The sequence below is a fragment of the Tachyglossus aculeatus genome, chromosome 8 (assembly GCF_015852505.1).
Source record: "Tachyglossus aculeatus isolate mTacAcu1 chromosome 8, mTacAcu1.pri, whole genome shotgun sequence".
NCBI classification, from domain to species: domain Eukaryota; kingdom Metazoa; phylum Chordata; class Mammalia; order Monotremata; family Tachyglossidae; genus Tachyglossus; species Tachyglossus aculeatus.
The window spans coordinates 5,019,211-5,045,829 of NC_052073.1; the positions used below are offsets into that span (position 1 = coordinate 5,019,211).

Consider the following 26,619-nt stretch of genomic DNA (forward strand, 5'->3'; position numbering starts at 1 on the left):
CCCACTGTTGGGTAGGGACTGTCTCTATATGTTGCCAATTTGTACTTCCCAAGCGCTTAGTACAGTGCTCTGCACATAGTAAGCGCTCAATAAATCCGATTGATGATGATGATGATGATGAGTCACGCTGCTTCTCACAGTAAGCTCCGGACTGTGTCTTTCCCAAGTGCTCTGTACAGTGCTCTGCAATCAATCAATCGTATTTATTGAGCACTTACCGTGTGCAGAGCACTGTACTAAGCGCTTGGGAAGTCCAAGTTGGCAACATATAGAGGCGGGCCCTACCCAACAGCAGGCTCGCAGTCTAGAAGGGGGAGACGGAGAACAAAACCAAACGTATGAACAAAATAAAATAAAGAAGCACTCAATAAATAGGATTGTTTGGCGACATCGCTGGCTGCCATGATCTAGGAGGTGGCAGTTGCCCAAATAGCCACCCGAGGAGCTTCTCGAAATTTTCCAGGACTACTGTGCCGGCAACTCTGAGAAACAGATCGGAGAGAGTCGGTTCAACCGTGGTGGTGATGGTAGCCGTAGTAGTTGCTGCTCTTCCCAAAAAGCTGACAGAGGAGAAAGCTTGACTCCCTTCCTGTGAGACACCACAAGCTCAACCCAAAAGAGATCATAATAATAATGTGGGTATTTGTTAAGCACTGACTATGTACAAAGCACTGTTCTAAGCGCTGGGGGGAACACAAGGAGATGAGGTTGTCCCGTGTGGGGCTCCCAGTCTTAATCCCCCTTTTACAGATGAGGGAACTGAGGCCCAGAGAAGTGAAGCGACTTGCCCAAGGTCACACAGCAGACACGTGGGGGAGGTGGGATACGAACCCGTGACCTCTGCCTCCCAAGCCCGCGCTCTTTCCACTGAGCCACGCTAGGTCCGAATGTGTATGTGACCCCCCAAAATGATCACCCCAACGAAAGCAGATGCCTGGCTGTATTAATAATAAGTTTTACATGAAACATAGTAAATGCTTTTTTAAGGGAACAGATATTTGCTTTTGTTCTCTGTCTCCCCCTTTTAGACTGTGAGCCCACTGTAGGGTAGGGACTGGCTCTATGTGTTGCCAATTTGTACTTCCCAAGCGCTTAGTACAGTGCTCTGCACATAGTAAGCGCTCAATAAATACGATTGATGATGATTTGTACATATTTATTACTCTAGTTTGCTTGTACATATTTACTCTTCTATTTTATTAATGATGTGCATATAGCTATAATTCCATTTATTGACGATTTTGACACCTGTTTACTTGTTTTGTTTCATTGTCTGTCTCCCCCTTCTGGACTGTGAGGCTGATGTTAATAATTTATTTTACTTGGACATATCTATTCTATTTATTTTATTTTGTTACTTTGTTTGGTTTTGTTCTCTATCTCCCCCTTTTAGACTGTGAGCCCACTGTTGGGTAGGGAACTGTCTCTATATGTTGCCAACTTGTACTTCCCAAGCGCTTAGTACAGTGCTCTGCACACAGTAAGTGCTCAATAAATATGATTGATTGATTAATAATGATTGCATTTATTAAGTGCTTACTATGTGCAAAGCACTGTTCTAAGCGCTGGGGAGGTTACAGGGTGATCAGGTTGTCCCACAGAGGGCTCACAGTCCTAATCCCCATTTTACAGATGAGGGAACTGAGGCCCAGAGAAGTTAAGTGACGTGCCCAAAGTCACACAGCTGACAATTGGCGGAGCTGGGATTTGAACCCATGACCTCTGACTCCAAAGCCCGGGCTCTTTCCACTGAGCCACACTGCTTCTCTAAGGTAGGGGCCGTCTCTATTTGTTGCCAACTTGTACTTCTCAAGTGCTTAGTACAGTGCTCTGCACACAATAAGTGCTCAATAAATTAAATTACAGAAGCAGCGTGGCTCAGTGGAAAGAGCCCGGGCTTTGGAGTCAGAGGTCATGGGTTCAAATCCCGGCTCTGCCAACTGTCAGCTGTGTGACTTTGGGCAAGTCACTTAACTTCTCTGGGCCCCAGTTCCCTCATCTGTAAAATGGGGATTAAGACTGTGAGCCCCCTGTGGGACAACCTCATCACCATGTAACCTCCCCAGTGCTTAGAACAGTGCTTTGCACATAGTAAGCGCTTAGTAAATGCCATTATTATTATTATTATTAATAATAATAAATACAATTGAATGAATGAGTGAATGAATCTAGAAGCGCTCACCTTATCTAATGAAAAATCATGTATTTGGCTTTTAAAATAAGATGCAGCGGGGGGCGGGGGGGATAAAATGTACCTCAGTTCCCTCATCTGTAATATGGAGATTGAGACTGTGAACCCCAAGTGGGACAGGGAATGGGTCCAACCCGACTTGCTCATGCTTAGTACAGTGTCTGGCACATAATAAGCGCTTAACAAATACCACAACTACTATTATTATATAATATATTAATATTTGTAGGTAGAGTGATAATAATAGTAGTAATGTTTGTTAAATGTCCCAGTGATTGAAAGTAGCTCTCAGTTTTTATGTTTCTCAATGTTTGACATTCAGTACTTACCCCCCCAAAAAATATTTGAAATGTTATAGCTGGTCTTGATTGAAATTTTCTTTCCTCAAGGACTCCCATTTAAACTCACTGAGCTTATGTGTAGGCCGCGGAGGAGTCAGCCCAGCAGCTTCTTTGTGCAATGTGGTACTTTAATACAAAGCGGCTCAGAAATTAACTTCTGTTTGTACAAAGGAAGCAGAACAGAAATCAAAGCTGTGGCTGCCATCGGAAGATGGGAATCTGGACGCAGAACAATTCCAAAAGTAAATAAAAGGCCTGGACAGCCCTTCCTCGCGTCATCATTCTTCCCTATTTCCTGGCCGGAATGTGCAGTGGGGCTTCCAAAGTGACGTATTTGTTTTCCTAGAAGTGAAACTTGGGAGTCCTGTAACGGGTAGAAAAGAATCCTTCTTTATGCGAGTCTGGTTTTCAGGGTGCTTTGGTTTAAAGCTACCTTACCCGCAAAACAAATTTCACATAATTTAGGATTTGAGCTAAACAGTCAAAATTTGATTTTGCTTACACATTAAATACACTTTGGCAGATGTCTAAACTAGTCCCCCCAGACGCATTCTTGAAAACGACATACACTCTTTTGGTGACGATGTTTTAAAAATTATAATAGCTATCATTTCCTCTAAGATATATCCATACTTCGGGACTGTCTCTATGTGTTGCCAACCTGTACTTCCCAAGCGCTTAGTACAGTGCTCTGCACACAGTAAGCGCTCAATAAATACGATTGATTGATACTTCTGTTGGGTAGCTAATGCACCTCTCTTAAAGAGGTATCAATTATTTATAAAATATGATTTAGAGAAAAATTTCTAAATTTCACTCTTTAATGCCGTATCTAAGTAAATGCTGCTGTCTGGCGCTGCGATCACTGCCATTTTTGTTAAATGAAAGATTACTTCTGTCTCAAAAGTATCAATAATCTTGAACCACAAGTTTTGAACAGTTCATCGTATAATAAGTTTTTTGGTGGGCGTAGGCTGCTCTGATGGAGGATGGGCGTGGGTGATAATTTGTTCGATTTGTTCTGATGATTTTGACATCTGTCCACATGTTTTGTTTGTTGATTTGTTCTGTTCTGATTATTTTTACACGTGTCTCCATGTTTGGTTTTGTTGTCTGTCTCCCCCTTCTAGACTGTGAGCCCGTTGTCGGGTAGGGACCGTCTCTAGATGTTGCCGACTTGTACTTCCCAAGCGCTTAGTACAGTGCTCTGCACACAGTAAGCTCTCAATAAATATGAATGAGTGAATGATGGTATTTGTTAAGTGGTTTCTGTTATGAATGATGACGATGATAATGATGGTATTTGTTAAGTGCGTACTATGTGTCAAGCGTTGTTCTAAGCACTGGGGTAGATACAAGCTAATCAGATTGGATACCGTGCATGTCCCACAAGGGGCTCACAGTGACCCATTTTACAGATGAGGTAACTGAGGCACAAAGAAGGTAAGTGACTTGCCCAAAGTCGCATAGCTAACAAGTGGTGGAGTCAGGTTTAGAACAGTGCTTGGCACCTAGTAAACGCTTAACAAATACCAACATTATTATTGCAGAGAAGCAGCGTGGCTCAATGGAAAGAGTCATTCAATGGAAAGAGCCAATGGAATGATTCATTCATTCAACCGTATTTATTGAGCGCTTACTGTGTGCCGAGCACTGGACTAAGCGCTTGGGATGTCCAAGTCGGCAACATCTAGAGACGGTCCCTATCCCACAACGGGCTCACAGCCTAGAAGGGGGAGACAGCCCCCCGGGAGACAACCTGAGAATAATAATAACGATGCCATTGATTAAGCGCTTACTATGTGCAAAGCACTGTTCTAAGCGCTGGGGAGGTTACAAGGTGATCAGGTTGTCCCGCGGGGGGCTCACAGTCTTGATCCCCATTTTACAGATGAGGGAACTGAGGCCCAGAGAAGTGAAGTGACTTGCCCACAGTCACATAGCTGACAATTGGCAGAGCTGGGGTTTGAACCCATGACCTCTGACTCCAAAGCCCGGGCTCTTTCCACTGAGCCACGCTGCTTCTCTTGATCACCTTGTAATAATAATGATAATAATAATAATAATAATAATGGCATTTATTAAGTGCTTACTGTGTGCCAAGCACTGTTCTAAGCATGGGGGAGGTACAGGGTGATCAGGTTCATTCATTCATTCATTCAATCGTATTTATTGAGCGCTTACTGTGTGCAGAGCACTGTACTAAGCACTTGGGAAGTACAAGCTGGCAACATACAGAGACGGTCCCTACCCAACAGCGGGCTCACAGTCTAGAAGGGGGAAGGTTGCCCCAATGGAGGGCTCACAGTCCTAATCCCCATTTTACAGATGAGGGAACTGAGGTCCAGAGAAGTGAAGTGACTTGCCCAAAGTCACACAGCTGACAATTGTAGACTGTGATCCCGCTGTTGGGTAGGGACCGTCTCTATATGTTGCCAACTTGTACTTCCCAATCGCTCAGTACGGTGATCAGCACACAGTAAGCGCTCAATAAATAACGATTGAATGAATTGTAACCTCCCCAGTGCTTAGAACAGTGCCTTGCACGTAGTAAGCGCTTAATAAATGCCATTATTATTATGATATGTGTACTACGATATATAGGAAGACTGTGAGCCCCAGGTGGGACAACCTGATTCATTCATTCATTCAACCATATTTATTGAGTGCTTACTGTGTGCAGAGTACTGGACTAAGCGCTTGGGAAGTACAAGTCGGCAACATATAGAGACACACACACACACACACACACACACACACAAACCTATATATATAGGCACATATATATATATGTGTATATATATATATATATACATATATATATGCTTTCCCTCATCAAAGGGCCTGCTGTGGCCCTTGTCTCTGTCCCTGAGGGCTTCAAGGCCTTCCCAGACTGAGCCCCCTCCTTCCTCTCCCCCTCGTCCCCCTCCCCATCCCCCCCGCCTTACCTCCTTCCCCTCCCCACAGCACCTGGATATATGTTTGTACATATTTATTACTCTATTAATTTTACCTGTACATATTTATTCTATTTTGTTAATGCTTTGTTTTGTTGTCTGTCTCCCCCTTCCAGACCGTGAGCCCGCTGTTGGGTAGGGACCGTCTCTCTGTGTGGCCACCTTGGACTTCCCAAGTGCTTAGTCCAGTGCTCTGCACACAGTAAGCGCTTAATAATAATAATAATAATAATAATAATAATAATAATAATGGCATTTGTTAAGCGCTTACTATGTGCAAAGCACTGTTCTAAGCGCTGGGGGGGATACAATGTGATCAAGTTGTCCCACGTGGGGCTCACAGTCTTAATCCCCATTTTTGCAGATGAGGGAACTGAGGCTCAGAGAAGTGAAGCGACTTGCCCAAGGTCACACAGCAGACTTGTGGCGGAGCCGGGATTCGAACCCATGACATCTGACTCCAAAGCCCGAAGCTCAATAAATACGATTGAATGAATGAATGACTAGGGACCATCTCTCTATGTTGCCAACTTGGACTTCCCAGGCGCTTAGTCCAGGGCTCTGCCCACGATGAGCGCTCAATAAAGACGATTGAATGACTGACTGACTGACTGACTGACTGACTGTACCTTGTTCTCGCCTGTCCCACCATCGACCCCCGGCCCACGTCATCCCCCGGGCCTGGAATGCCCCCAATCCCTCTGCCCATCCGCCAAGCTAGCTCTCTTCCTCCCTTCAAGGCCCTACTGAGAGCTCACCTCCTCCAGGAGGCCTTCCCACACTGAGCCCCTTCCTTCCTCTCCCCCTCGCCCCCCCTCCACCCCCCAACTTACCTCCTTCCCTTCCCCACAGCACCTGTATATATGGATATATGCTTGTACATATTTATTACTCTATTTATTTATTTATTTATTTTACTTGTACATATCTATTCTATTTATTTTATTTTGTTAGTATGTTTGGTTTTGTTCTCTGTCTCCCCCTTTTAGACTGTGAGCCCAATGTTGGGTAGGGACCGTCTCTATATGTTGCCAATTTGTACTTCCCAAGCGCTTAGTACAGTGCTCTGCACATAGTAAGCGCTCAATAAATATGATTGATTGATTGATTGATTTTACTTGTACATATCTATTCTATTTATTTTATTTTGTTAGTATGTTTGGTTTTGTTCTCCGTCTCCCCCTTTTAGACTGTGAGCCCACTGTTGGGTAGGGACTGTCTCTAGATGTTGCCAACTTGGACTTCCCAAGCGCTTAGTCCAGTGCTCTGCACACAGTAAGCGCTCAATAAACACGATTGATGATGATGATATCTCTTCTATTTATTTTATTTTGTTAGTATGTTTGGTTTTGTTCTCTGTCTCCCCCTTGTAGACTGTGACCCCGCTGTTGGGTAGGGACCGTCTCTATATGTTGCCAGTTTGTACTTCCCAAGCGCCTAGTCCAGTGCTCTGCGCACAGTAAGCGCTCAATAAATACGATTGATGATGATGATATCTATCCTATTTATTTTATTTTGTTAGTATGTTTGGTTTTGTTGTCTGTCTCCCCCTTGTAGACTGTGAGCCCACTGTTGGGTAGGGACCGTCTCTATATATTGCCAACATGGACTTCCCAAGCGCTTAGTCCAGTGCTCTGCGCACAGTAAGCGCTCAATAAATACGATTGATGATGATGATGATATCTCTTCTATTTATTTTATTTTGTGAATATGTTTGGTTTTGTTCTCTGTCTCCCCCTTGTAGACTGTGAGCCCGCTGGTGGGTAGGGACTGTCTCTCTATGTTGCCAACTTGGACTTCCCAAGCGCTTAGTACGGTGCTCTGCGTATAGTAAGCGCTCAATAAATACGATTGATGATGATGATGATGATGATGATGATGATGATGATGAATGAATGAATGAATGAATGAATGAATGAATGACCATGGCGTCGTCGGAGCGCGCGGGCCGTGTGAGGCGGGGCGAGAGGTGCCGGGGCGGCGCAGGCGCAGTGCGGCCCGGGGCTGGCGCGCGGGGGCGGCAGGGCGCGCCGCGGCCGGCAGGGCGCGCTGTTCCGCCCTCCCCCGCCACCCCAGGCCGCCCCCGTGCTGTGCAGCCAGCCGGGCCTGGGCCTTGTGTGGGCATCACCACCACCACTCCGGTGCCCGCGGGCACAGCCTCCTTTTCTCCTTTTCCCCGGGCCCCCGGACATGGCAGCCTCCCCGCCCCCCATCCTGGGCCTGTCGGACGATGAGGTGAGCGACACCGCCAAAGGCGGGAGGGACGGGGCGAGGGCACCCACCCTCATGGCGGACACTGGGGAGGGAGGGCGAGGCCTGCGTTGCCAACCGGCCTGCGGGGATGGCCAACCCACCCGCCGGGACTTCCGCCTCTTTCGGTCAATCAATCAATCAATCAATCGATCAATCGCATTTATAGAGCGCTTACTGTGGGCAGAGCACTCTACTAAGCGCTTGGGAAGCCCAAGTTGGCAACAATCATCAATCAATCGTATTTATTGAGCGCTCACTGTGGGCAGAGCGCTGGGCTAAGCGCTTGGGAAGTCCCAAGTGGGCAACAATCAATCAATTAATCGTATTTATTAGACTGTGAGCCCACTGTTGGGTAGGGACTGTCTCTATAGGTTGCCAATTTGTACTTCCCAAGCGCTTAGTCCAGTGCTCTGCGCATAGTAAGCGCTCAATAAATACGATTGATGATTGAGCGCTTACGGTGTGCAGAGCACTAGACTAAGCGCTTGGGAAGTACAAGTTGGCAACAATCAATCGTATTTATTGAGCGCTTACTGTGGGCAGAGCACTGGGCTAAGCGCTTGGGAAGTACAAGCTGGCAGCAATCAATCAATCGTATTTATTGAGCGCTTACTGTGGGCAGAGCACTGGGCTAAGCGCTTGGGAAGTCCGAGTCGGCAACAATCAATCAGTCGTATTTATTGAGCGCTTACTGTGGGCAGAGCGCTGGGCTAAGCGCTTGGGAAGTCCAAGTTGGCAGCATTCAATCATATTTATTGAGCGCTTACTGTGGGCAGAGCACTGGGCTAAGCGCTTGGGAAGTACAAGTTGGCAACAATCAATCGTATTTATTGAGCGCTTACTGTGGGCAGAGCACTGGGCTAAGCGCTTGGGAAGTCCAAGTTGGCAGCAATCAATCATATTTATTGAGCGCTTACTGTGGGCAGAGCACTCTACTAAGCGCTTGGGAAGTCCAAGTTGGCAACAATCAATCGTATTTATTGAGCGCTTACTGTGGGCAGAGCACTGGGCTAAGCGCTTGGGAAGTCCCAAGTGGGCAACAAGCAATCAATTAATCGTATTTATTAGACTGTGAGCCCACCCTTTTAGACTGTGAGCCAACTGTTGGGTAGGGACTGTCTCTATAGGTTGCCAATTTGTACTTCCCAAGCGCTTAGTCCAGTGCTCTGCACATAGTAAGCGCTCAATAAATATGATTGATGATTGAGCACTTACGGTGCGCAGAGCACTGGGCTAAGCGCTTGGGAAGTACAAGTTGGCAACCTATAGTTGGCAACTGAGGCCCAGAGAAGTTGTGATTTGCCCAAAGTCACACAGCTGACAATTGGCAGAGGCAGGATTTGAACCCATGACCTCTGACTCCAAAGCCCGGGCTCTTTCCACTGAGCCACGATGCTTCTTGCCCTCCGCCACCCTTTTTCCCCGTCCGGGGGCCTGCTCTGTCTCCCCCGCTTCTAGACTGGGAGCCCGTTGGTGGCAGAGACCGTCTCTATCTTGCTCATTTGTCCTCTCCCAAGCGCTTAGTACAGTGCCCTGCACACAGGAAGCGCTCAATAAATACGACTGATGATTTGTCCTCTCCCAAGCGCTTAGTACAGCACCCTGCACACAGGAAGCGCTCAATGAATATGACTGAATGAACGAATTGTCTCTATCTGTTGCCGATTTGTCCTCTCCTAAGCGCTCAGTACAGTGCTCTGCACACAGGAAGCGCTCAATAACTACGCTTGAATAAATGAATGGTCTCTGTGTTGCTGATTTGTACTCTCCCAAGCGCTTAGTACAGTGCTCTGCGCACAGTAAGCGCTCAGTAAATACGATCGAATGAATGAATTGTCTCTATATGTTGGCGATTTGTACTGCCCAAGCGCTTAGTCCAGTGCTCTGCACACATGAAGCGCTCAATAAATAGGACTGAATGAACGAATTGTCTCTATATTTGACAATAAATACGACTGAATCAACGGATTGTCTACATGTTGCCTATTTGTCCTCTCCCAAGCGCTTAGTACAGTGCTCTGCACACAGGAAGAGCTCAATAAATATGACTGAATGAACGAATTGCCTCTGTATGTTGCCGATTTGTCCTCTCCCAAGCGCTTAGTACAGTGCTCTGCACACAGGAAGCGCCCAATAAATACGATTGAATGAATGAATGCTGCTGAGGAGGGAGGTGGGAAATATGTGGGGGCGTTCGGATAATACTAATACTACTACTACTAATAATAATCATGGTATTTGTTAAGCGCTTACCATGTGCCAAGTACTGTTCTAAGCGCTGGGGAAAAAAATAAATGATGGCATTTCTTAAGCGCGTACTATGTGCCAAGCACTGTTCTAAACGCTGGGGTAAAAAGTAAATAAATGATGGCATTTCTTAAGCGCTTACAGTGTGCCAAGCACTGTTCTAAGCGCTGGAGTCATAAATAAATGATGGCATTTGTTGAGCATTTACTATCAATCGTATTTATTGAGCGCTTACTGTGTGCAGAGCACTGTACTAAGCGCTTGGGAAGTACAAGTTGGCAACATATAGAGTGCCAACTATGTGCCAAGCACTGTTCTAGGCACTGGGGGAGATACAAGGTGATCAGGTTGTCCCCCATGGGGCTCACAGTCTTCACCCCCATTTTACAGAGGAGGTCACTGAGGCCCAGAGACGTGAAGCGGCTTGCCCAAGGTCACATAGGTGGCGGAGGAGGATTAGAACCCACGTCCTTGGGCTCCCAAGCCTGTTTTTACCACTATAAGCCACGACACCGTTTTTTCTTCCTCTCCCAACTTAGACTTGTCGGGAAGTTTTAATAAATGGGTAGGGAACGCTGCCACCTATTAACAGGAAAATTGCAAGGGAGAAAAGCCCCTCCATCCAGCGCTTAGTACAGTGCTTGGCACATAGTAAGCGCTTAACAAATGCCATCATTATTAAGCAGGACTGCTGTTTTGTTGTTTGTCTCCCCTTTCTAGACTGTGAGCCCTTTGTTGGGTAGGGACCGTCTCTAGATGTTGCTGACTTGTATTTCCCAAGCGCTTAGTACAGTGCTTTGTACACAGTAAGCGCTCAATAAATACCATTGAATGAATGAATGAATGAATTTGGCATTAAGTATCCCAGGCCCGGATTTTTGCTTTTAAGGGACTTTTGGAAAGGACTCGTTAAATTTTGAACTGGAGGGGAAGGATTTTAGGAGGCGCAGATGGGAGTAGCTTGGCTCATCCTTGTTTTTTCCTCAGCTCCCGCAGGGAAATAATAATGATAGTAGTATTGGTTAAGCGCTTACTATGTGCTAAGCGCTGGAAGCTCTCAGGGAGTCCGTAGAGATGGGAAACTTGGAGGATGGGGAGAAGTCGTTGCTGAAGGGTGTCGACAGAGGAAGTGGAAAGGATTTGGCCTGTGAGTTTTGGGGGAGGGCTTTGAGTAAGTTTTCAGACTGGACAAAATTTTTGTTTTTGACCTTATATCCCACTTCATTAGGAAAAATAAATCCCGCAAAGCTTTTGGTGTTGTTGTTGTTGTTGTTTTGCTTTCGAGTTTATCTCCCACTTCATTAGGAAAAGCAACCCCTGCGAAGCTTTTGGCTGTTGCTGTTTTGTTTTTGACCATATATCCCACTTCATTAGGAAAAATAAATCCTGCAAAGCTTTGGTGGTGGTGGTTGTTTTGCTTTCGAGTGTATCTCCCACTTCATTAGGAAAAGCAACCCCTACGAAGCTTTTGGCTGTTGCTGTTTTGTTTTTGACCTTATATCCCACTTCATTAGGAAAAATAAATCCTGCAAAGCTTTGGTGGTGGTGGTTGTTTTGCTTTCGAGTGTATCTCCCACTTCATTAGGAAAAGCAACTCCTGCGAAGCTTTTGGCTGTTGCTGTTTTGTTTTTGACCATATATCCCACTTCATTAGGAAAAATAAATCCTGCAAAACTTTTGGTGGTTGTTGTTTTGCTTTCGAGTTTATCTCCCACTTCATTAGGAAAAGCAACCCCTGCAAAGCTTTTGGCTGTTGCTGTTTCGTTTTCGAGTTATATCCCGCTTCATTTGGAAAAGTAAATCCTGCAAAGCTTCTGGTTGTTGTTGTTTTGCTTTCGAGTTTATCTCCCACTTCATTAGGAAAAGCAACCCCTGCAAAGCTTTTGGCTGTTGCTGTTTCGTTTTCGAGTTTATATCCCGCTTCATTTGGAAAAGTAAATCCTGCAAAGCTTCTGGTTGTTGTTGTTTTGCTTTCGAGTTTATCGCCCACTTCATTAGGAAAAGTAAATCCTGCGAAGCTTAGGGTTGTTGCTGTTTTGTTTCCGAGTTTATATCCCACTTCACTAGGGAAAGCAAATCCTGCGAAGCTATTGGTGGTTGCTGTTTTGTTTTCGAGTTTATATCCCACTTCATTTGGAATCAAGCAGTCAATCGTATTTATTGAGCGCTTACTGTGTGCAGAGCACTGGACTAAGCGCTTGGGAAGTACAAGTTGGCAACATATAGAGACGGTCCCTACCCAACAGTGGGCTCACAGTCTAAAAGGGGGAGACAGAGAACAAAACCAAACATACTAATAAAATAAAATAAATAGAATAGATATGTACAAGGAAAATAAATAAATAGAGTAATAAATGTGTACAAACATATATACATATATACAGGTGCTGTGGGGAAGGGAAGGAGGTGAGATGGGGGGATGGAGAGGGGGATGAGGGGGAGAGGAAGGAAAGGGCTCAGTCTGGGAAGGCCTCCTGGAGGAGGTGAGCTCTCAGTAGGGCCTTGAAGGGAGGAAGAGAGCTAGCTTGGCGGATGGGCAGAGGGATTGGGGGCATTCCAGGGAAAAATAAATCCTGCAAAACTTTTGGTTGTTGTTGTTCTGTTTTCGAGTTTATGTCCCACTTCATTTGGAAAATTAAATCCTGCAAAGTTTTGGCTTGTTTTGTTTTCGAGTTTATACCCCACTTCCATATAATAAATATTTTGATGACGACACCTGAGGCACACAGAAGTTAAGTGACTTACCCCAAGTCAATCAATCGTATTTATTGAGCGTTTACTGTGTGCAGAGCACTGTACTAAGCGCTTGGGAAGTACAAGTTGGCAACATCTAGAGACGGTCCCTACCCAACAGTGGGCTCAAAGTCACGCAGCTGAGCCAGGATTAGAACCCATGACCTCTGACTCCCAAGCCCGTGCTATTTCCACTGAGCCATGCTGCTTCTCTTATGATGTATTGATGTCCGTCTCCCCCACTCTAGACCGTGAGCCCCTTATGGGCAGGAATTGTCTTTCTATTGCTGTATTGTAATAATAATAACAATAATTTTGGTATTTGTTAAGCACTTACTATGTGCAAAGCACTGTTCTGAGCGCTGGGGAGGAAACAAGGTGATCCCGTTGTCCCATACAGGGCTCACCAAGCGCTTAGTACAGTGTTAAGCATTCGCTACAACTGAATGAATGAATCCGTTTTTAGTAGCTATAGTCAGGGCCAAATTTGAACTGCCTTTATCCCAAGAGAGCCTATTTTATTAGGTTTAATAAACCATCCATTCACCAGGGAGACTAAACAGCAAAGAGTGCTTGAATGTCACACCCTTAAAAAAAAAAAAAGCAGTGTGGTTTAGTGGATAGAAAACCGGCCTGGGAGTCAAAAGGTCATGAGTTCTAATTCCGCCTCCACGTGTCAGCTGTGTGACCTTGGGCAAGTCATTTCACTTCTCTGGACCTGTTACCTCATCTGTAAACTGGGGATTAAGAGTGTGAGCCCTATGTGGGACACTGGGGACTGTGTCCAACCTGATATATATATATATATATATATATATATATATATATATATATATATATATATATATATATATATATATAAAATAAATAATAAATAAATAAATAGAGTAATAAATATGTGCAAATATATATATTTGTATGATATATATAATATATACATATATTATACATACATATATTATACATACATATGTACATATATATGTACATATTCATTACTCTATTTATATATTTATTTAATTTATACATATCTATTCTATTTATTTTATTTTGTTAGTATGTTTGGTTTTGTTCTCTGTCTCCCCCTTTTAGACTGTGAGCCCACTGTTGGGTAGGGACTGTCTCTATATGTTGCCAACTTGTACTTCCCAAGCACTTAGTACAGTGCTCTGCACACAGTAAGCGCTCAATAAATACGATTGATTGATTGATTGATTACCTTGTATCTACCCCAGCGTTTAGAAACTACTTAGCACATAGTAAGCACTTGACAAGTACTATCATCATCATCATCATTAAGAAAGAGAACTCAACTGTAAACTCGCTGTGGGTTAGGGAATGTGCCTGCTTATTGTGGTAGTGTACTCTCCCAAGCGCTTAGTACAATGCTGTGCACTCAGAAGTCTCCCCCTTCTAGACTGTGAGCCCACTGTTGGGTAGGGACTGTCTCTATGTGTTACCAACTTGTATTTCCCAAGCGCGTAGTAAAGTGCTCTGCACGCAGTAAGCGCTCAATAAATACGATTGATTGATTGATTGATTGACTGAATGAACTTTTCGCTTAACTCTGCTTTTAACAAAAGTAAACAGAACTTAAAGAACCAGCAGCAGCTCTTATTGGGCTGATGAAAATCCTGAAGCAGGATTTACTTTTCCACACGCAGCGTGGCTCAGTGGAAACTTGTACTTCCCTAGCGCTTAGTACAGTGCTCTGCACACAGTAAGCGCTCAATAAATACGATTGAATGAATGAATGGAAAGAGCATGGGCTTTGGAGTCAGAGGTCATGGGTTCCGCCAGTTGACAGCTGTGTGACTTAGGGCAAGTCACTTCACTTCTCTGGGCCTCAGTTCCCTCATCTGTAAAATGGGGGATTAAGACTGGGAGCCCCACATGGGACAAGCTGATCACCTTGTAACCTCCCCAGTGCTTAGAACAGTGCTTTGCACATGGTAAGCACTTAACAAATGTCATTATTATTATTATTAATACAAGTAAACAGGCAGCAATAGAAATAAATGAAATTATGGGTATATACGTAAGTGCTGTGGGGCAGGGAGAGGGGGAAGAGCAAAGGGAGCTAGTGAAGGGGAGGGGGTGCTTCTATTACTGTGGTTTGACACATTAGTTTCGGGAGGCTTTTTATGAGGTATCTCTTTCTCTCTTTTTTTTTTCCCAGTAGAGGCTTAAACCTGACCCAGCAGACATTCCTCCTTTTAGGAATTACTCTCACATGTCCTCCACATACCCCTGCCAATCACTCTATAAAACAGATTGCGCTATTTAGTCCTGCCATCTGGATTTACAGAATGATGGGAAACATCTTTTTTTTTTCCATTCCCTCAGGTGTGGGATTTAAGTTTTGGATTATTCTGCAGAATTTAATAGGTACTGTTTAATGAAATGGGGATCTATTAAGGGCTTTGTCACACCCACAGTCGTGGGTAGAATACAATTTCAGGCTCAGCTCAAAGGCCACAGGTAGAGCAAGTGTGGAGACAACTCCCCTAGGACTAGATTAATTTATTGAAACTTCTAAAACTGATGCTGACTGCCAGAGTTGTATTGAGAAACTGGCCAGTGTACAGACTTATTTCCTTGTTGATTAAATGTGAATTTTTCAGTGAATAGTTATCCCCGCCCCACAGCCCTTTGTGTATGTATATATTCATTCATTCGTATTTATTGAGCACTTACTGTATGCAGAGCACTGTACTAAGAACTTGGAAAATACAGTTCGGCAACAGATATATTTATAATTCTATTTATCATCATCATCATCATCAATCGTATTTATTGAGCGCTTACTATGTGCAGAGCACTCTACTAAGCGCTTGGGAAGTACAAATTGGCAACATATAGAGACAGTCCCTACCCAACAGTGGGCTCACAGTCTAAAAGGGGGAGACAGAGAACAAAACCAAACATACTAACAAAATAAAATAAATAGAATAGATATGTACAAGTAAAATAAATAAATAGAGTAATAAATATGTACAAACATATATACATATATATACATATATTTATATTGTTGCCTGTTTACTTGTATTGACGTCTGTCTCCCCTCCCTCTAGACTGTGAGCCCGTTGTGGGCAGGGATTGTCTCCTTATTGCTGTACTGCACTTTCCAAGCGCTTAGTACAGTGCTCTGCACCCAGTATGTGCTCAATAAATACAATTGAATGAATGAATTCATTAAATCCTGTCTACTTGTTTTGTTGTCTGTCTCCCCCTTCTCGACTGTGAGCCCGCTGTTGGGTAGGGACCGCCTCTATCTGTTGCTGATTTGTACTTCCCAAGCGCTTAGTACAGTGCTCTGCCCACAGTAAGCGCTCAGTAAGTACGATTGAATGAATGCATGAGTGAATGAATTAAGTTTTTATTTGAATCCACATACTGTTAGTGCTCTTTTCTGATGGGTTAATTTTCTCATGGGACAAATCACTAAGTTCTTAATAAAATTATGTTTACATGGAATGAACAACATAACTTTTCTCAACATGAGTCATGGCCTAACTCCAGTAAGGGGTTTGGCTTGCGGGAATTATAAATCCTGCGTCACTCTGGTCCTCCTGCCATTGTCAGGGGTTTTAGAGGGGGCTCAAAGACCAGATCAATACTTTATTTTCTTGTATATTTGCCTCTGGATTTTGCTGTTATACTGAATCTGAAATTTATCATGAGCTACGGGATTGAAATATAACCTAGTTGACTTCTGGAAAAATGATCTAAAACCAGAATTAAAAGGTCAAAAATTTTGGACTAAATAAATCTGTCACCTAAAAGTAGTATTGAGAGCTTGATAATCTAGCACTGTATTTGTCTCTTGTTCTATTAATTTTCTCGAACTTTACACACCTGAGGTGTCGATCTGTGGTATTTGTTTCAATAAATGGAAGCTTGAGGAAGAAGCAGTGGAATCATTCCTGAAAACTTTCCATATTGTCAAGTTTTGGATGATACAATTTTACCTTCCGATGTTATGCAAGTGATTAATAAATCATCCAAGAAAGGCTTATGAAGCCTGTTTCCTATTTCCCAAGACAGGCCATAGTTTAAGTTTGTAATATACCCCAGGGGCAAAGCAATGGAACCTCATCTTTTTCCATCCCGCTTAACTGGCCCTACAGCAGACTACTTAGGAAACTCTTATAATCTTTCTGGGTGTCTTGTATCCTGAATGAAAAAAAGTTTGGGCACAAAATCACTGGGCCTGTAAATACAGACTAAGTGGAGACCAAAATCTTTGCTCACCAGGAATAGCAGATGAGGCTCTGTTTTTGAAGTCTAATATCAGTAAATAAGGCATTTTAGTTTAATAAGTGTTTTACCTCTGTTGACATATTAAGCTACTTCTAAGTCTTATGTAATAACTCATATTCACTATCTGAAGTATTTTTCATCCTTAAATAAAAGCAACTAAAACAGAGAGAGAATTGTTACTACATTCTGGGGAAAGCATAAATGTTACATTATAATTTCTTGGCCTTGTAGCACTTTTCCTCCTAAGAAGGTAAGAATTGAGCCATTATCTAACGGCTCTTCACGGTGGAAAACAAAGCTCCTGGAGGTTGAATGACTATTTTTTTCCCCCCCAAATTTAGGTTTGAGAAATCCAAGTGAGGATTTGCTTTGCTAATTTGCAAATACAGACATGGTTCTCAGAAGTAGTAACTGGCCATCTTTTTAAAAGTTATTTCTGTGCCTTTTAAATTCCTTCTCTCATTCCCCAACATTCTTTCTTCCCCAGTTTGCTTTCCACGCATTTGAAATGACTGACCCATAGGAACAAAGATGGATTCCTTGACTCCATTTTTTTTCCTCTTTACCTTTTCCCCAGTCCTTAGATTTCAAATTTAATTCAGTATAAGTTGCGCTGAGCCAAAATCTCTTTCCCTCACTCAGGGAAGCAGTGTGGTTTAATGAATAAAGCCCAGGCCTGGGAGCCAGAAGACCTGAGTTCTAATTCCAGGTCCTTTACTTGCCTGCTGTGTGACCTTGGGCAAATCACTTCACTTCTCAGTGCCTCAGTTTCCTCAACTCTAAAATGGAGATGGAATATCTATTCTCCCTCCTACTTGACTATTTATTTATTTATTTATTTATCTATTTATCTACTTGACTATTTATTTATTGATTGATTCTATTTATTTATTTATTTTACTTGTACATATCTATTCTATTTATTTTATTTTGTTAGTATGTTTGGTTTTGTTTTCTGTCTCCCCCTTCTAGACTGTGAGCCCACTGTTGGGTAGGGACTGTCTCTATATGTTGCCAACTTGTACTTCCCAAGCGCTTAGTACAGTGCTCTGCACACAGTAAGCGCTCAATAAATACGATTGATTGATTGACTGGGAGCTCCCTTGTGGGACAGGGACTTTGTCCCACCTGATTAACTTGTATTTACCCCAGTACTTGACATCTAATAAGCACTTAACAAAAACCATCGGAAGAAAATCAGTATCCAACTGGATGGCATAATCCTTCTGAGGATGGATTGTGCAATTTACAATCACACTGGATTAGCAATAATAGGCACAAGAAGTAGGCTATCTCCCACCCCTTCAGTCTTGGTTGCATAAATTGCCACTGTGGCTCCAGATAACCGTCCCTGCTTCAGGAGGGTCAAGCGTTCTTGGAGTACTGAGTACTCCAAAAGTAAGCTACTTGACTCCCCACCAGGTGCTAAAATGAGGCAAGATATAATCCATTCGGCATCCTTAACTGGCTTTCCAGGGAAGCCAGGATTAGTGTGGGTCTCCTCCCATTTTTACCCCTCTTGTTGGCCCAGTGGAAAGAGCACTGCTCTGGGAATCAGGAGCCCTGGGTTCTAGTCTCCGCACATGGGCAAAGACCACGCTCATGGAACCACCAGCCTGAGTGGTGTATGACAGTAAGGGATGAGAGGGTGAGTGCTCAATAAATACCCGTGATTTGGTGAAGCACAGTCTGCTCTCTCTATAATCAACTCCCCTGCACAGGTTCTTGGTCCTGAAGTTTTAAGGCTGAGCTTATCCATTGTCCCTGATTAGACTCCATCCTTATGAAATTGTCTTTTGAACAATTGAGTCAGTGGGAAAGCCAGGACTCAAAAGCCTAACCATCAATTATCCTTTAATACAGTGGTCCATATAGCACAACTAATTAGGCAAAAAACAACAATGTTTTACTGAATCACCTTGCTGAACTGGATACATGTCAAAACATTTTTAAGAAGGGCCTTTGTCTCCAAAGAAAACAGTTTAAATGGCAAATCCATCCAATTTCTTGCCTCTCTTCCCTGATGGCTTAACTGCCATGAAACATTTCTGCTGCCTCAGGGCTCTTCTCTATTCAGACAGGAGAATAAACTCTAAAGGAGATTCTGCTTCACTTTACCTGTACCACCTGGAATGATCTCACTTTCTCAACTGTACCTTTACCAGGTGCATTTTGTTCCGTTGAGCTCAGTAACCACAAAGTCATCCTACAGGCTTCATCTATGAGTGCTCTTGAGCAAAATTTTATCCCCTATTAAAGAGGTGCTTCATGAACTAAAGCTTTGAGAAACCTGGCAAGTGGGGTTTGGGTATATTACCTTTTCATCCTGATTTCCTCCACAGGCAAGAGGAATGGCCTCTTAATTGGAAGACTGCCCAATTTAGTACCTATTTGGGGTAGTGATTCCTAGTGTCCGAACCCGCCCTTATTTCAGTAAATGGCCAAGTCAGAAATGCCCCAGAAGGTAGTTTTCATATAAACTTTTTTCCCGCAAATCATAGGGATCTTTTTCCCTCACTCAAAATTCAGGATTCATTCAGTTGTATTTATTGAGTGCTTACTGTGTGTAGAGCACTGTACCAAGCACTTGGGAAGTACAAATTGGCAACATATAGAAACAGCCCCTACCCAACAAAGGGCTCCAGGATCTTTTAGGTTTTTGTGACTGTTCTCACTTCTTCTTTCTCAGGCCAGTTTCATAAGGTTTGCATATGCTCTGGTTTCCCTTAAGCTTGAAGAGATGTTTTTATGATTCAGGTGACTTTCTCTTTACTTGTGTAGGCAAGTTCCAAATCCTAACTGATCTGTAGTATTCAAAGAGTTTCTTTAGTTTAGCCTAATCCAATCTAATTGTTCCCACATAGTAAGTCATTCATTTACCGGTTAAAATATGTGCAATTGCCACCTTCTTATGGTATTTAAGTGCATACTATGTGCCAGGCACTGTTCTAAACACTGTAGTAGATATAAGGTAATCAGGTTGGCCCAGTCCTGACGCACTCGGGGCTCACACTCTCAATCCCCATTTTACAGTTGAGGGAACAGAGGCACAGAAGTGAAATAATAATAATAATGGTATTTGTTAAGCACTTGCTATGTGCAAAGCACTGTTCTAAGTGCTGGGGGGGGGATCAGGTTGTCCCACGTGGGGCTCACAGTCTTAATCCCCATTTTACAGATGAGCGAACTGAGGCACAGAGAAGTTAAGTGACTTGCCCAAAGTCACACAGCTGACAGTTGGCGGAGCCGGGATGTGAACCCGTGACCTCTGACTCCAAAACCTGTACTCTTTCCACTGAGGTGACTTGCCCAATGGCATACAGTAGACAAGGGGTGGAGCCAGGATTAAAACCCAGGTCTTTCTGACTCGCAGACCTGTGCCTATCCACTGGACCACACTGCTTTTCCTCATTGGGAGTGTGAGCAATTTTGGAGTTTTGAATCTGGCTGACCCTGAGTAGGGAGGGACTTTTGTCTCTTAGATTGTGAGCCCTTAAGTGGATAGGGCTGACATCTGATCTGGGGATCTTGAACTTATCCCAACACTTAGCATAGTGTTTGGTATCTAGTAAGTACTTAACAAATAGCATTATTATTATCAAATGACATTAAAGGAAGTTATGAACCACAGTTACAATGTCAATCACTTTTTATTTGTATACCCATTCAAAATGATTCCATAAATTATTGATTGTTTGGATTGAATTCCTACTCTGTTGCAATCATATTCTGTCCCAGCCCATTAAAATTTGAGAGTGATGGTTTACGTGGATTAAAAACTCAATAGGTTCACATTTCAAATGAAATGATAGGTCATTTAAATGTGCATATGTTTTGCTGGACTACTCTGTACACATCTAAAAGCTTTTTGGAAGGACAGTTTTCAAAGGACATTCAGGAGAAAGAATAGACTGAAAGAAACCCCATGAAAAGAATTGAATAATAAGAAAATTAACATGCTGTGGGGCACACTTTAGCAGCCTGTAATGCCCAAAACAATGAGCCCCACAATCCTCAAATGGTCGTCTCACTCCTTAGGCCACTCTCAGACCTAAAGATCAATGATGGGCTTTGTTTAATATTACTTGGAGCCCCTGGAAATTATCGTCGGTATAACCCTTAATCTAGTGAACAGAGTTTTAAACTGGGAATCAAAACTTTGTACTTGAGAACATGTCCCTGGTGAAATGAATCTATGTACGTGTGGCCAGAAGAGCCACAGTCATGCCTGCAGTGCGCACACACGTGCTGTTCGGTCTGTCAGGTTTGTCGCTTGCGGCACCTGATGCAGTATTCATTTTTGCCTCTTTCCTTCACAACCCTTCAAAACTCCTGCTCCAAAAGGGCAGTTCCTGAAGCATCACTTAGCCCACATCTCTCCCTTCCCTTGAATTTCAGGGCTCTCCCCGATCTGGCCCCATCTTACCCATTTGCTTTCTTCTCCCACTCTTCCCCACTTCACTGTCTTCTTTCCACCCAAGCCAACCTTCTAGCTGTTCCTTGCTCTTGACTCCCCTCTCTCACAGCATTTCCCCCAGCTTGAAAATCCCTCCTTTTTTCACATTTCAAGTCGACATAAAACTCCACGTCCTCCAACCAGCCTTCCACAGTTAATTTCCCAACACCCTGAACCATATTATCTCTGCAGCCAACTTTAGCACTTCCGAACTTATGTACTCGGAGATCTGTTTTGACCATGTAGATGTAAATATTTTTATGTTGGTCTCTCCCATTTGAGTGCAAGCTCGTGAGCATGAAAAGCGTCATTTCTTTGTGTACCTCCCAAGTGTCTAGTAGTAATAATACTAATAATGATGGTATTTGTTAAGCGCTTACTCTGCAAAGCACTGTTCTAAGCGCCGGGAGGATACAAGGTGATCAGGTTGTCGCACGTGGGGCTCACAGTCTTAATCCCCATTTTACAGATGAGGTCACTGAGGCACAGAGACATGAAGTGACTTGCCCAAAGTCACACAGCTGACAATTGGCGGAGCCAGGATTTGAACCCATGACCTCTGACTCCAAAGCCCATGCTCTTTTCCCTGAGCCACGCTGCTTCTCTAGTAGAGAGCACTGCACCAAATGGATACTCAATAAATGCTTGCTGCTCCTAACATCATCAGTGGTATTAAGTGCTTACTATCTGGGGCAAATAACTCCCAGTTTTCAGTTGAGATGTGGTATTGTCTTTCAACTTTGTTTAGAGCGTAATTTGCTCGGTCTTTTTCTAATTCAAGGCATTATGCAGCAGCTCTTTGAGTATCTTATTGTTGTGTAACCTCCTCAAATGTTCTGTCCATTGCAGCTGTGTGGTGAATTATTGTTGAGGTGAACATAGCTCTAATGTTAGGAGACTTAACTTTATTCTAGCTCTTCGTTGTTTATCTTGTCTTGCCATTTTGGTGTTCTGACTATAGCCCCTTAGTGTTACTTATGGGTTAGGTGTATGTGGTCTCAAACTCACAGAGTAGATTAGATAATATTTCAGCTCTGTAAACCTTCAGTTTCACCTGGACTCTCTTATCACATTATCAGCCCCACTGGTTTGACAGTGACCCAAAGAGAGACCTTTCCAGTTACAGTCAGATATGTGCTTAAGCCTCTCCTTTAGTAACAATTTCTGGACCATCAAATACAGGAGCCAATGCTGATTGTTAGGGTTCTTGTACTCCCAAAGGCAAAGATGTCTTGATGAAGTGGGAAACTTGAAATTTAATTCATTTGTACATGTTTGGAATCATTTTTGTAAACCAGAAGAAGAATGGAAAACCCAGCCATTGATTTAAATCAATAATAATAATATCAATGGTATTTGTTAAGTGCTTACTATGTGCCAAGCATTGTTTTAAATGCTGGGATAGATACAAGGTAAGCAGGTTGTTCCACGTGGGGCTCAGGGTCTTAATCCCCATTTTACAGATGAGGTAACTGAGGCATAGAGAAGCTAAGTGAGTTGGCCAAAGTCACACAACTGACAAGTGGAGGGGCTGGGATTAGAACCCACGACCTCTGACTCCCAAACCCCATCTTTTCACTAAGCCACGCTGCTTCTCCATTCACTGATCATTCATTGATCCATTTTTTTTTTCATTTTAATTGGACTTTTGCTTTAATTTTTTTGCTTAAAAAGTAAATCTAAAATTTAAAATTTAAAATTTAAAAAGTAAATACAGAGAAGCAGCGTGGCTCAGTGGAAAGAGCCCGGGCTTTGGAGTCAGAGGTCATGGGTTCAAATCCCGACTCCGCCACTTGTCAGCTGTGTGACTTTGGGCAAGTCACTTAACTTCTCTGGGCCTCAGTTCCCTCAACTGTAAAATGGGGATAAAGACTGTGAGCCCCCCGTGGGACAACCTGATCACGTTGTAACCTCCCCAGTGCTTAGAACAGTGCTTTGCACATAGTAAGCGCTTAATAAATGTCATTATTATTATTATTATTATTATTAAATCTATACAAAGACGGTTGTAAGTAGGTTAAAACTTGAAGGTGTGTGTGTGTGTGTATCTCATATATTTCTACATTCATGGAATCCTTTTTAGCCAAGTTGTATAAATAGGTCATTTTAAGCCATGGACTGTATTAGGTTCCTAGAAATTCATCTGTAGATTAAAGTCAACCATTCTACTCTGTGGGACATGCTGTTCATTTCTCAGCCATGCTCTATTCTGAAACTGTATTTGTGTTTTCAGGGATAACACCTACATTAGGTGTACATATCTGTATACTGCTAGTCAACCCTCTTGTGTCTGACAATTAGAACAGAGTACACCCTTACCTCTCCACAAAAATGCAACTATGGGAAATTACAAAAATAGAGCTGATTATTTTTGAGGGTGGCTTAAATCTGCGCAAGAAGGAGGCGTGTAGAGACAATTGTACATTTCTGTTGTTGAAGAAAAATAATACAAAATGCCCAAGCTCTGTTTGTTATATAAATGCCTATATTTGGTGGTAGTTGTCTCCATAGTACAGCCCGGCCCAAAATACCACCGTAATACCGGCGATTATTAATCTAGTGAATTAGATTTCATCTTCCAATGACTTTACAAGCTTCCCCTTTAGAAAGCTTGATTAACAAGAACAAACCCTAATTCGGCTTCCTGATTTAATTGCAGTTGCACGATGAATCTCATTGGGATCTCAGACACATTTTGGTTTTGATTCCCTGACTAGCAAAAGTAACTAGCTGGTGACCCTGCTCCTGTCCCTGTTGGGACTTGTGCACTTTTCCCAGCTGGGCTGACTCTGTCAGTTTCTCCCCCCGGCTGTTCTGAGGGGTCACACTCTCAGCCCCCCCTCAACTGTCATTCATTCATTCATTCAATCGTATTTATTGAGCGCTTACTGTGTGCAGAGCACTGTACTAAGCGCTTGGGAAGTACAAGTTGGCAACGTATAGAGACGGTCCCAACAGTGGGCTCCTCCCCAGATGTCTCCTCTTTTTCCTTTGCTTTTTCTGCCTGCTTTCCCCTCCCCTCCAGTCCAAGCTTAATACCCTCTTGTGAACCAGTCTTTCCAGCCAGTTGCTGCCTGGGAGCATATGTATATATGTATATATGGTTGTACATATTTATTACTCTATTTATTTTACTTGTACGTATCTATCCTATTTATTTTATTTTGTTGGTATGTTTGGTTTTGTTCTCAGTCTCCCCCTTTTAGACTGTGAGCCCACTGTTGGGTAGGGACTGTCTCTATGTGTTGCCAATTTGTACTTCCCAAGCGCTTAGTACAGTGCTCTGCACATAGTAAGCGCTCAATAAATACGATTGATGATGATGATGATGATGGGAGCTATCATTGATCCAGTCAGAATGGTAACCCCAGCTTCTGCGTACAGATTGATCTTTCTTACATATCTCATCGTTGAAACCAGTCGATTGTATTTATTGAGCACCCACTGGATGCAAAGTACTGTACAGAGCAGTTAAGGCGCAGTAGAATTAAGTGGAAGACCCAGACCCGGCCCTTTCGTTCCAAAGCGGTGAGACAAGGAGACAAAAACAGGGTGAGGAGGAATTAACTCATAGATATTGCAATAGCAAGGTTAGGAAAGCAGCGTGGCTTAGTGGCAAGAGCCCGGATTTAGGATGTGGGTTCTAATCCCACTTCCGCCACTTGTCTGCTGTGTGACTTTGGGGAAGTCACTTAACTTTTCGGTGCCTCAGTTACCTCATCCGGAAAATGGGGATTAAGACTGTGAGTCCTACGTGGGACAACCTGATTAACCCCAGTGCTTAGAACAGTGCTTGGCACATAGTGCTTAAGAAGTACCACATTTATTATTATTATAAGTAATGGAGTATGTAAGTCTCTCTCACACTCATCTCGCTCTCTCTCTCTATATATATATGTAAAATCTCGTTGGTATTTATTGAGAGCTCATTGTATGCAGAGCACTGTACTAAGCACTTGGAAGAGTACCGTGCAACAGAGGTGCTCACCAAAACCCCCAAAATTTTGTCTAGAGAGGGAGGCAGACATAAATTCATTCATTCATTCATTCAATCGTATTTATTGAGCGCTTACTGTGTGCAGAGCACTGTACTAAGCGCTTGGGAAGTGCATAAATGAATTATGGATATGTACATAGGTGCGGGGGAGTGCATTTCAAGTGCTAAAAGGCTACAGATCCAAGTGTGTAGATGTAGAAGGGAGAGGGAGTCAGAAGAGTGAGCTTCATCTTGTATGCAAGAAAGCAGAGTGGCTGTGTATACCTATTGCACTAAAAGTGATTATGGAGTGACACAACCTGTGATGGTGAGCATTTGCTGTGTGCAGAACACTGTACTGAAAGGTACTTGAACTTTTATTGTGTGCAGGTTGCTGGTTTGGGTACCTGCTTCGTGCAGAGGCCCCTCATATCTCCCATGTAAAGATGCAGGGTTTTTTTCATATTTAAAGAGATGCTAACTGTGGAAACCCAGGAGCCTTATGGTGGTTTTTTTTTTTTAAATATAACCATTGAAGCATTTTACATATTGTTGTTTGGAGGCAGTGAGTCCATCAGGTTTATTTTTTTTTGGGGGGGGGTACAGTTCTGTGAGTGGCCGTGTTGTGTCTGCTCTCCATGGTACTGTTACTGATATTCCACCATTTCAAGGGAAAAGAGGTAGACTAGCATTGTATTTAGAGTAACTGAGAATGTTAAATAAGATCCCATAGAGATCTGCTTGAATGTCTCCCACCCCTTAACTATGGGTGTCCTTTAAGGTTCAGTTCTGGGTCCCCTCCAGATCTCCATCCCTTGAAGCCACGTGAGCGAATGAGTTCAATTACCACTTCATTGTGGATGATTCCCAAATTTACATCTCCCAGTCCTGATCTCTCTTCTTCTCCACAGTCTCATATTTCCTCTTGCCTTCAATACATCTCTACTTGGGAGATGATAATAATAATTGTGGTATTTAAGTGCTCATTATGTGCCAGACACTTTACTAAGCACTGGGGTGGATAAGAGCAAATCACACTGGACACACTTCCTGCCCCACACGTGGGGCTCACAGTCAATCCCCATTTTACAGACGAGGTAACTGAGGCACAAAGAGAAATGACTTGCCGAAAGTCACACAGCAGGCAAGTGGCGGAGCTGGGATTAGAACCCATGCCCTGCTATCTCCCATGCTGTCCA

At 43.2% G+C, this 26,619-nt stretch overlaps 1 protein-coding gene across 2 annotated transcripts in view; it reads left to right on the plus strand.

Moving 5' to 3' along the window:
• Positions 1-7,631: 7,631 nt before the first annotated feature.
• Positions 7,632-26,619, plus strand: part of NEDD4 (NEDD4 E3 ubiquitin protein ligase) — a 145,383-nt gene continuing 126,395 nt past the window's right edge. For both annotated transcript variants that reach the window (XM_038750201.1, XM_038750202.1), the window contains exon 1: positions 7,632-7,724. In XM_038750201.1, coding sequence (XP_038606129.1) covers positions 7,680-7,724 — 45 coding nt within the window. In that variant the 5' untranslated portion in view covers positions 7,632-7,679. The remainder of the gene's footprint in view (positions 7,725-26,619) is intronic.